Source organism: Arvicola amphibius, chromosome 6 (genome assembly GCF_903992535.2).
Source record: "Arvicola amphibius chromosome 6, mArvAmp1.2, whole genome shotgun sequence".
NCBI lineage: Eukaryota > Metazoa > Chordata > Mammalia > Rodentia > Cricetidae > Arvicola > Arvicola amphibius.
The window spans coordinates 119,341,258-119,353,059 of NC_052052.2; the positions used below are offsets into that span (position 1 = coordinate 119,341,258).

An 11,802-nucleotide genomic window follows, 5' to 3' on the forward strand; every position below is an offset into this window, starting at 1 on the left:
CTACATTCAGAGAGTCCGGTTTGATCCCATTCTCATTCAGTCCAAGTCCAGCTGGCTTTGGTGAGCTCCCATTAGATCAGGTACACTGTCTCAGTGGGTGGACCATCCCCTGGAGGTCCTGACTTCCTTACTCTTTAACCCAGTGCTAGGGAGATGGAGACAGGAAGTGATATGGTTGGGAAGAGAGAGGAATATATGGCAGGAGGAGACAGGAAACCAGGATTTAGTGTGAGGTTTTGTAGAAATGTCATTCAGTCAGAGGACTTGAGAGACAGGATACCACATTCGGTCTGAGGATTTCGTAGATGTAAGAGCTAGGACTGGCTGCTCTGCTTCTCTGATATTCAGTCAAGCTTTATTTGATAAAGCATGAACAGAATATAACCACAGAACTCCTCTTAGTTTGGGTTTCTATTTTGTAAAGAGACACCATGACCATGGCAACTCTTTTTTTTTCTCATTTTTTATTAAAAATTTCCATCTCCTCCCCTTCTCCCCCTTCCCTCCCCTCCCCTCCACCCATACCCCCACTCCCTCCCTCTCCAGGCCAAAGAGCCATCAGGGTTCCCTACACTATGTTAAGTCCAAGGTCCTCCCAACTCCCCCCAGGTCCAGGAAGGTGAGCATCCAAACTGACAAGGCTCACACAGATCCCGTCCATGCCGTAGAATCAAAGCCCATTACCATGGCAACTCTTATAAAGGAGAACATTCATTTGAAATGGCAGCTTACAATTTCAGATGTTCAGTCCATTATCATCACGGCAGGGACCACAGCATGTATGTGGTACTGGAGAGATAGCTGAGAGTCCTACATTTTGCCGGCAATAGGAAGTTTAGTGAGATCCTGAGCATAGGAAACCTCAAAACCTACCCCCACAGTGACACACTTCCTTCAACAAGGCCATGCCCACTCCAACAAAGTAACATCTCCTAATAGTACCATTCCCTATGAGATTATGGGGTCCAATTACATTCAAACTGCCACAGAACTATTAATAGACAAACTATTTTACTTAGACCTTTATCAACAAGTGTTATGTGAAATCATGTCAGTCTGTTAAAGGGTATCAAGATTTATTTAGGTATAAAATGGGGATAAACACTCACTGATACAGATTAAATGCCACTGATATTCACCTGCCCTGTGCTGCCATTCTGCCCAGGGGCACTCAGATCCAACCACCTCAGCAGGAAAGCAAGAGAGAGCAAGACTCCTCATCCTCAGCTTTTAAGTAGTCATGTATGCAGAAAGGGCTTGCTGCTCCAAAGGTCATTAGCTAAACAGATAGAAATCCCACAACAAACAGGCAGAGTCCAGGCATTTTCCTACAGTATTACATAAGGACTTAAGCCTTGTACAACTCCCTAAAACCCAAGCAACTCTGTTAAAGAATAACATTAATTAAAGATAATATTCAGTATCAGTACTCTGTGTGTGTGTGTGTGTGTGTGTGTGTGTGTGTGTGTGTGTGTGTGTGTGTTGTGTGTGTGTGTGTGTGTGTCTGTCAAAAGGCAGCCACTATTTTGTGGTTCTTCTGATGCTTACTATATGAATATTAAAGTCTTTTTTCCAGATGCTCAGAAATTTTTCCAAATGGGCTAAAATAAAATCACTTAGAAAATATGAGCTAGCCTTGAGATTAATAAAACCACTAACTTCACAGACTTTCACAAATGATGAGATGAAAACAATAGTTCTCAGCCGTCAAGTATTTCAATACTTCACTTTGTTTCTATGATACATTATCCCATACGAAATATTTACAAAAGGAGTTGTAATGACCTTCTGGGACGAGAAGAATAAGATTCTTGTAGGAAACGCTAAAACTAAATTTGATGAGATGCAAAGTTAGAGACGGCTGTTAAGAGATGGCACACCGCCACAGGGTGGGGTTTTGTTTTGGTTCCTGTTAGAAATGCAGGTGTTTGGCACCAGTTAAAATCGGGGCCAGCTGTGATATTTCAATAATCCTGATGTTTCTCTCACAATATTTCTCAGAAGTGATGCTTCCTGGTGATGTCTTACACCTGACATATTCAACTTGTGTGGTACAAATGGGAAACTATGGCGAATAACACCCATTTGTGACACCCTTTACCCTTCTTCTCCACCCTCAGGCCAAGACATCAAGGATGAAGAAATCTTAGGTGCTCTAATCATTCATACTTCTTAACAAAACAGTTAAATATAAGATGATGATGCTCAAGAATGAGCAGAACGAGTCTGCAGGGCAATCCTGAGGCAAGTTGGAATGTTCCTTGATCTCAGTGTAGATAACGGTGCTTTAAAACGCCTCTCTGTAGTAGCATCCATACCTAGTTTTGCAAGAATTTGAATAGTTTCTATTAAAAGCTGCATTTTCTTTTAAGTTTGTTTGAGTTGGAAACCCTCAAACCACAATGCATCTCATGCACATGTTCCCAAGGGCATGTTCATAAGACTGTGCTGAGGTCATCTAGTAAGCTGTTGAAACGTTTTGAGAATGCCTTTAATGTACTGCACAATCTTGGCCTGATTAAAAAACAGTTATTTTAAGAATGCATTTGGGAAACAGGCTAGCTATTAAGATATATATATATGTAGATAATCTATATTACACTGTATAATGCATAGAGCTTCCCTTGTATAATTTGTCATTGGGGGAGGAAAACAATAAAACTATCACTTCAAGAGTTTTGAATCAAAACATCTCAGAACTATTGGCACACTCAGGCCTTGTAGTATTTGTGATTAACAGTGGATACTCACAGGGGTCACGTGAACCATTCAAAGAGCAGATCATTTAATCAGAGGATTAAGAAGTAGACAATCTTCCATTTAGCCAAGACAAAATGTATCATCTGTTGCTTTTCAGTTGAGATAAAAATTCAACGTTTCTTGGAAAACAAACATATGATGAAATTTTGGGGTTGGAAATAATTTTTTCCATCAAGTAAATGTTCATTTTCTACAAAGAATTTCTAATCACGGGTGGGAAGTAAGTGGTCTACTTGATAAGTGGCACACAAAATTCTCCTCTAGTCTTTGAGTTCCCTATTTCCCTTCCCCGTCTCCCCAGAGCTGGACATACTGCTTTTCACCTCATCAGGGACTTCCTTCCTGTGCCTTGTTCCAGGCCTTGTACTTCACCCAAAGTGATTTCTAATTGAGCAAACAGCTGTGCTGGCACAGTACACATGGGGCATTGGGCCACAGAACCAGTGACCCATCCCCACATGTGAATGCAAATGACCAATTCCTTGTACCCAGGGCCAAGAAACTCTGTAATTCACCAGAGGAAAAGAATAAAACACTTCAAATAGAAATCATACTTCAAAAAAAATGTTCTATGGAAAATTAAAAACTATAAAGAAGTATCAATCACAAATGAGTGAGGGCTGCACACTTCTGGCAGAGAAATTTGTTAATACATTTTCATAAGATGGTAGCAGAGTATAATTTTGGTGAATGATTTATAGAGCTAGACTGGATGTGCCTCTGTCCATGGGCACAGATAAGTCAAGAGTAGCCATAACAAGAATAAAACATAAAGGGCACCATCTTAAATACTTTCAGTTGCTCTGGTAAGGCACTATGACCAACAAAACATATAGAATAAAGAACTGACTTGGGGCTTACTGTTTCAGAGAATGGGAAACTGACAGAAGGCAAATAGGCATGGCTCTGGAGCTGTAGCTTAGAGCTTACATCTAGAGCTGTAAGCATGAGGCAGAGAGACCTAGCTAAGAATTCAAAAGAACGAGTCTATTGAAACCTCAAAGCCTTCTTATGGTGACACACTAACTCCAAAAGGCCACACCCAATCCTTCCCAAACAGTTCTACCATCTGGAGCCTAAGCTTGGAAACATATGAGCCTGGTGGGCACACATTCTCATTCAAATCACCACAAGCACCATTGTAAATGAAAGCCGCCATTACATTGAGCTAGCATGCAGGCTTCCTCGCACCCTACTCTGTGATAACATTCCACCTGATGCAGTCAAGAGAGAGATAAATTTCATTTTAATGTTTAATATTTAAAGAAACTATAATTTAGAATGCTCATAAAATTAGTAACCAATCCTGAAAATATTTTGCACTCAGTCTCCCGAGGTCTTCAATTCAACTAATCCTAAAGAAAAATTTGGTCAACCCCTTTTCCGAGCACAGAGGAACCACTTGAAATTTTAGGAAACCTGTACTCTTCATACTTAACTAAATTTTCATTTTATGGTTCATCAATATTTTTGAATACCTGCTAATTCAGTAACTTTTTAATTTATTTTTCAGAAATGTATAGAATACTAAATTTGTACTAAATTCCTACCACTTGGTACCTTGTAAACACAATAAGGCAACTGAATAAATAAAATACTCTTTTAAATGACCATTTTTATTTGTTTTGTTTTTGAGATAGGGTCTTATTCTTAGCCCAGTTGGCCCGGAACTTGCTATGTAGCCCAAGGAAGCCTTGAACTCATGAAATTTTGTCTGCTTCAACTTCTTGAGTGATAGGGTTACAGGAATAAGCCAACAAGTTGGCAGAATGAACAATTTTACATGTCACATTAATGTGTTTTCCAAAAGTATCTTATACATTTTTATTTTTTTTTCACCCTACCCCAGAAGATATAGAAGAATCCGACCTTAAACAGTACTTTATGAAAATAATAGAGGACCTTAAACAGGAGGTAAAAAACTGCCATAAAGAAATGGAGTTGACAAACAAAAAGGTAGACGAAATAAATAAATCTCTCAAAGATACCCAAGAAAAACAAGAAAAACAAGAAAAAGCAATCAAACAGGTAAGGGAAACAGTACAAGACCTGATAAATGAAATGGAGGTATTGAAGAAAACACAATCTGAGGGACGACTGGAAATGGAAACTCTGAGTGAACGAACAGAAACTTCAGAGACAAGTATTTCCAGCCGAATACAAGAGATGGAAGAAAGAATCTCGGACTCTGAAGATACTAAAGAGGAAATAAACTCACAGATTAAAGAACTAAACAAATCTAACAAATTCTTAACACAAAACATTCAGGAAATCTGGGACACCATGAAAAGACCAAACCTAAGAATAATTGGGGTAGAAGAAGGAGAAGAATTACAACTCAAAGGCCCAGAAAACATATTCAACAAAATTATAGAAGAAAACTTCCCCAACCTAAAGAAGGAGGTTCCTATGAAGGTACAAGAAGTCTACAGAACACCAAATAGACTGGATCAAAAGAAAGCATCCCCACGCCATATAATAATCAAAACACAAAACATACAGAATAAAGAACAGATATTAAGAGCTGCAAAGGAAAAAGGTCAAATAACATATAAAGGGAAACCTATCAAAATTACACCTGATTTCTCAATGGAAACCATGAAAGCCAGAAGAGCTTGGATAGATGTGCTACAGACACTAAGGGAACATGGATGCAAGCCTAGGCTACTATACCCAGCAAAGCTTGCATTCACCACTGATGGAGAAAACAAGATATTCCAGGACAAAAACAGATTTAAACAATACGCAGCCACAAATCCAGCCTTACAGAAAGTAATAGAAGGAAAATCACAAACCAAGGAGTCCAACAACGCCCACAATAACTCAGGCATCTAGCGACCCTTCACCAGCACAACTAGAAGAAGGGAAACACACAAACTCTACTACTAAAAATGACTGAAGTTAACAACCACTGGTCATTAATATCACTTAATATCAATGGACTCAATTCACCTATAAAAAGGCACAGGCTAAGAGACTGGATACGAAAACAGAATCCAACATTTTGCTGTTTACAAGAAACACACCTCAACCACAAAGACAGACACCTACTCAGAGTAAAGGGTTGGGAAAAGGTTTATCAAGCAAATGGTCTTATACATTTTTAAACCATGATTTTTCCCCACATTATACAATTCTTTCAAAATTCAAAATTGTAGGTGGATAAGCACTTCATGCAGAAGGAGAAAGAGGTGATCCATTTCTTGGAAAGAACAAGTAAGACCACCTGAAAATTTCACAGTCATCTTTTATTATTCCTATTATGTTAAGAGTGCATTGCTCCCTAATGTTTACAAAGCCCAGAGAAGCTGCACACATATATTTCAGTATTTATATTCCAAAGAAATATCTGATTGTGAATGAAGAAGACAACTCTCTTTCTCTTCTAGGGTTCAATTATCAATAGCAATGAGAGTAAAACTAAATATTTGTGATGATAAAACTGTGATAATTAGAATTTATTTTTGGTGGGTAAGAGGGCATTTTGTAGTCTTCGAAGGTGCTATGAGAAAATGGTAGCTAACAAATAATGTCATTCTTCTGAAACTGACAGATGGCCTAATTACTAAAACAATATGCCATAGACTAACACCAAGAAATTTTTGCCATCCGAAAAAAATATTTGCAATGAAAGGTATTAAATTAACTAAATTTCACTTGTAATTAAGCAGGGCTATTAAATTTCATTTGTAATTAAGGGATAATTAGTTATGAAAAAACATTTTAATTGGTTTTTTATAATAAAAGACCCTGAGTCAGATACAGGGGTAAATGCTGAAAGACCAGAAAACAGAGCAGCCAGTTACTAGTTCTTATGTCTGTCAAATCCTCAGACCAAATGGGGTATCCTGTCTCTAAGAATTCTCAAACTGAATGTCTCTACAAAACCTCAGACTGAATCCTGAGCTCAGATCTCTTGCCTTGTATTCCTATCTCCACGCAGTCATATCACTTTCTGTTTCCACCTCCCTAGTGCTGCTATTAAAGGTGTGAGCCATGGCTTGGCTCTGTTTCTCTTTCAGACTGGTTCATTCTCAATTAACACAGTGTGGTATTGCACTTCACCTGCAGAGATCTGTCTACCTCTGTCTCCCGAGGGCTAGTATTAAAGGTGTGTGCCACTACTGCCTGGACTCTATAGTTAACTGGTGTAGCTAGCTCTGCACTCTGACCTTCAGGCAAACTTTATTTGTTAAAGCACAAACAAAATATCACCACAATGAGCCAATATTCTCTCTGAATCACCCCAACACTTGAGTAACTGTATGGTAGTAAGAAAACTTTAAAAAACTAAAATTAAATAATCTTGTAATATTAACATTAATGAAATTCAATTTTGCTTTGGTATCTTTATTCCTAACTTAAAAAAACACACATGGAATAGCAAAAATGCTGATGAATAAATTTAAGAGATCTCTCTGTGGAAATGTACCCTAAATTGAGAAAAGCTGGAAGTTCTACACATCTCACAAACATAACTTAAAGCAATAGTTAAAGACATAAAGTGAGCCAACCAACTTTCTGGTAAACAGGCATATAGGCATGTGACCACCTCTTCCCAGGAGTCAGCAGACATAAAGATTTGATATTTGTGGTCTCTTCTTATCACAAAACACACACCAGACAGGCCCCCTAACCTCCCCCTAATACTTTCCCATTATTTTCTTGTGATAATAATATTTCACATTCTTGAGAGGAAAACAAAACACAGAACAAGTTCTGAATTTCTCCACTTTTCTACAGTAAGTCTTGTAACTAACTACTGAACTAAATACATTCACATTTCCTTGAAGTGAACATCTATGTAAAATAAAAGCACTCATGTTAACAACATTCACTTTCCAACAGTTTTTCTCCTTTTGAAAAGTGTGTTTTTTCAAATAATTCATTTAAAATTAAAAACTTCTAATATATATGGATGAAGAACTCAAGAAAAAAATACTGCATAATTTTGCAAATGTTAGAAACTGTCAAGATTCCTGAGTCATAGTAAAATATTCATAGAATAAATATTGAGTTCCCTTGCTTTTGTAGGTTATTACATGAATCTGAGATATAGCAAGTTGCTTCTATTTGCTATGGTAATTGAAGTAATAAAATCAAAAGAGTATGACAGCAGCTAAATCTGAAGACTGCTATAGAAGGAATTTTCAGGTGCCCCTTCTCCTGCTCAGCATACATCCTATCTGCATAATCTTAATCTTACTTCATCACACAATTTACCAACACATAAAAAGCTTGAACTCTACAGATCTAAGTAGGACTTGTTTTGCACATTTTGAGGCAGCCATATGATCAGAGTGAATAGTAACTGTGAAACTTATCATATTTATTTCTATAAATGGGGATTACTGTGTCCTGACCCCTGGCTATATTTATGTTTTTCAGAAAAAAATAAATGCCCGGGACTTTGGAAATTTTAAGTAGCTAAAATATGCTGGATCTAGCAGACTTGGAAGTATGAGTGTGGACAGCTAGTTCATTCTAAATTGTGATTTTATTTTATTTTAGACCCACAAACAATATTAATAAAATAGTAAAATCTCATATAAGATTTAGACTTATGATCAATGGTTATTCTTCCTTTATATATGTCAATAAGGATTTTTTTTAAAAAAAAAAAAAGCAACCAGAAAATTCAAACGTGCAAACCTGGGCTTCAGAGAACACATCCTTCATACTGTTGATTGGGCCGTATGGGATCCCACTTCCTTCAAAGAGACAAAGCCACTTGGCGGTTACTTCTTCTGCAAACCTAGATGCAAACAAACAACATGTTTTACAATCTAAACAGATGTCATGAGCTCTTTTCTTATGTGGCCATCTTTCAAAATAACTAATAGTGACAAAAAATATACTTCTTTGGTTTTCTTTACCCTGAGAGTTTAGAGAAAAATTATCTACAGAATGTGACCTCAGTGGCCCTGCTGTCAGTGCTGCCACCCAGGCAGGTGGAATGCTTCCTCCTAGTTTTAGCCTATTCTCTGACAAATTATCCCTGGAAAGAAAACATTTTGCAGGGGTGGGAGGGAATGCAGTGAATTATAACACTTTTGAGTGATCTACAGATATAATCATCATATTTGCAATGTGAGCATGAAATCATGGCATAAAATGTTGTTTAGGTTTCAAGTATAGGATACCAGGTTAGAGCACTAGAAAATTCCTCAAAACTAAAAATAAAATAGTGCTTCAAAAGTAAGCTACCATCGAGGTGGAAAACCACTAATAGCCACAGTCACTGCCCCTAACTACTTGTTAATCTTCACTGTGATGTAAGAATTGTAAAGACATCTGCACATGAGTTCAGTAACCAGCTTCTACATACAAAGCATTATTTCTTATCATTATGCACAATGACATTCCTTTTCTCTTGAACTGTAATGAGTATAGAATTTTACAAATGGATATAGTTCCACATGCCTGAACTACCAGCACTTGGGAAGTGAAGGCAGGAGGATCAGATCAAGGATATATTAAGCTACATAACATACACATTTTAATTTCAGTCCCATAGATTTTGTTTTTGTTGTTGTTTTGTTTTTTAAGACAGTTTTTCTCTGTGAAACCCTAACTGTCCTGGAACTCAATTAGTAGACCAAGCTGGCCTTGAACTCACAGAGATCCACTTGCCACTGCCTCCTGAGTGCTGGGATTAAAGGCATGTGTCACCACTGCCTGACCAGTCCCAAAAATTTTAAATATCTATTTATAGTTTGAAATAATATAATTTATTTTGAAGTACTGAAAATCAGGGTTTTTCATGGAAACACCATAATGTAAGGATAAATACCTTGATTCTGGTTTGTTCTTCATATTTATATTTTGAAGACTTCTGGATGGATAGATAGATGATAGATAGATAGATAGATAGATAGATAGATAGATAGATAGATAGATAGATACATACATACATAGTTAGAAGCACATCATCACATTGGTACATGTTGAAAGAACCTAAAAGATACTTTGAACCTGAAACCTTTTCCATAGAGTATCAATTATTTATGTTTTCCTAAGAAAACACAATAATATTTTGTTCTAATAGTTATAATAGTTGGTCTAATAAATTTTCAAGACTAGTAGTTTATCAACAGTGGACCATATAAATAGTCCAAAGGATTCACACAGAAAATGTGTGTTAACATCTCAAGGAGTCAGGATAGCTAGAGAAAAGTTGGGGGAACACATGAAGATTTAATATATATGCAAATTTTCATCGGTGTGCAAAAAAATGTTTTACTTCATGTTGGCAGCAAAAGGGGAATCTACCTCATGTTATGGAAGTCAACCCATGCACTTTAGAAAGGCAATTGGGGCATCGGCAGTATCTAAGGCCAAAGCTGTGGCATGAGTCCCTAAATGCCTCAAAATTAATCAGAGTTGGAATATGTTGCATTACACCTGTTCTATAAGACCAGACCATCATCTTCTTCCAAAAAGCTATCTCTTCATCTAAGTCTGATGTTGAAACCTTTCCTTTATCTATAAAGTAAAGGGGTGAGAGCACATGTTTTCATTAACTACAAAAACCTTAAAGAAATAAATAAGTAAAAAATAAAAAAGGAAAATGCTGATCTAAAACACTCAGTGTAGCAGGAATAATAAAAACTAAGAGTCAGATATTGGAGTTCAGCCCAAAAACCAGAAAAGCAAAGCATCCAAGATACTAGAGAAGTCTTACCTCTACCAAGACTGGGTGACCGCAGACTAAGCCAGCTAAACAGACCTAGTCTGTCTCTCCTCCCATTTTATAATCCCTCTAGTCTGGAAATAAAGGTGTGACTCCTTAGTACTGGAATTAAAAGTGTGTACTACCACTACTTGGATTTGTTTCTGCATTGATCTTGTGTAGCCCAGAGTGAGCTTGAACTCACAGATATCCATCTGTCTCTGTCTTGCCAGTCCTGAGTGTAAGGTGTGTGCCACCGCTGCCTGACCTCTAGTGTCCAGTGGCTTAGTTTTGCCTTTCTTATCTTTAGGCAAGCTTTATTTATTAAAACATAAATAAAGTATCTCTATAACAGGGCAAATTTATTAAAACATAAATAAAATATCACTAGAACTCAGAGCCAAAGAATTCTGAGGACAAGACAGAAAGAGAGTGAAAAGTCTGACTAGCAAGCTTCAGAGCTCAGCTCTATTAGGGAGTCGTGTGGAGACTTATAAACACTGAAGACTTAATTTGGAATTAACTTACCTTGAATATTTAATTCTTTAATTATGTCAAACCCATTTGATATCAGGAATTAGTATTCTGAACCAGGCATCATTGAAAGGGCGTGGTCGATCGGTAATTATGATTAACCAGACTAGCTGTAATATATGCTATTTAGCTTTTACAAAAGCCAAGGTTCCAGCGAGGAGCCCAGGAAGACAAAGAGGGCAAAACAAACACAGATTTTTTAAAGGTATTTTTAGCCCCGGAGGGGTCACGCCCCTCAGACAAGGAATTGGTCAGCTTCCCCAACACATCATCATCTATACTATAGATAAGATATCTTTTCCAGTTCATCACTACTTCCAAGTCACCAATTTAGTCACTAATGCCCTTTCTTGCAGCCTCCAAGAGCCTGAAGCCACCATCTGTCAAATCAACTCTTCTTTTCAGAGTCCTCACGAAGTACTTACGACTTTAACTGCCCTACTAGTAAGCCCTGTGATATGGTCCTCTCTTTTGTACCTCTTTGGTTAGTTCTTTCTCATGTATTATTTTGCTACTCCAATCACTCTTTGTTGTCACTTACTCAGAATTAATCTTTATATAAATGGTCTCCAAAGGGTCATGTGATGAAACTTTGATTGTCAGACTGTGGCATTTCTTGGGGGCAAGGAACCATTAAACGGCTAAGTCTAGTTGAAGGAAGAATGCTGGTAGCCAGCCCAGTCCTGTCTCTTTCTGTCTACTAGCTTCCATGAATTGAACAGCTTTCTCCACCACAACCCAGCCACAGTATATTGCCTTACTGCAGTAATACCTTACTGAATGTGAAAGAACCAATCAGCCATGCACTAAAGTGTCTGAAATCATGAATCAGGAGG

General features: G+C 37.5%; 1 protein-coding gene across 1 annotated transcript in view; it reads right to left on the minus strand.

Annotated features, from left to right (window-relative positions):
- Sugct (succinyl-CoA:glutarate-CoA transferase) overlaps positions 1 to 11,802 on the minus strand; it is a 714,904-nt gene that overhangs the window by 351,474 nt on the left and 351,628 nt on the right. The window contains 1 exon segment of the mRNA XM_038333002.1: positions 8,413 to 8,515. Coding sequence (XP_038188930.1) covers positions 8,413 to 8,515 — 103 coding nt within the window.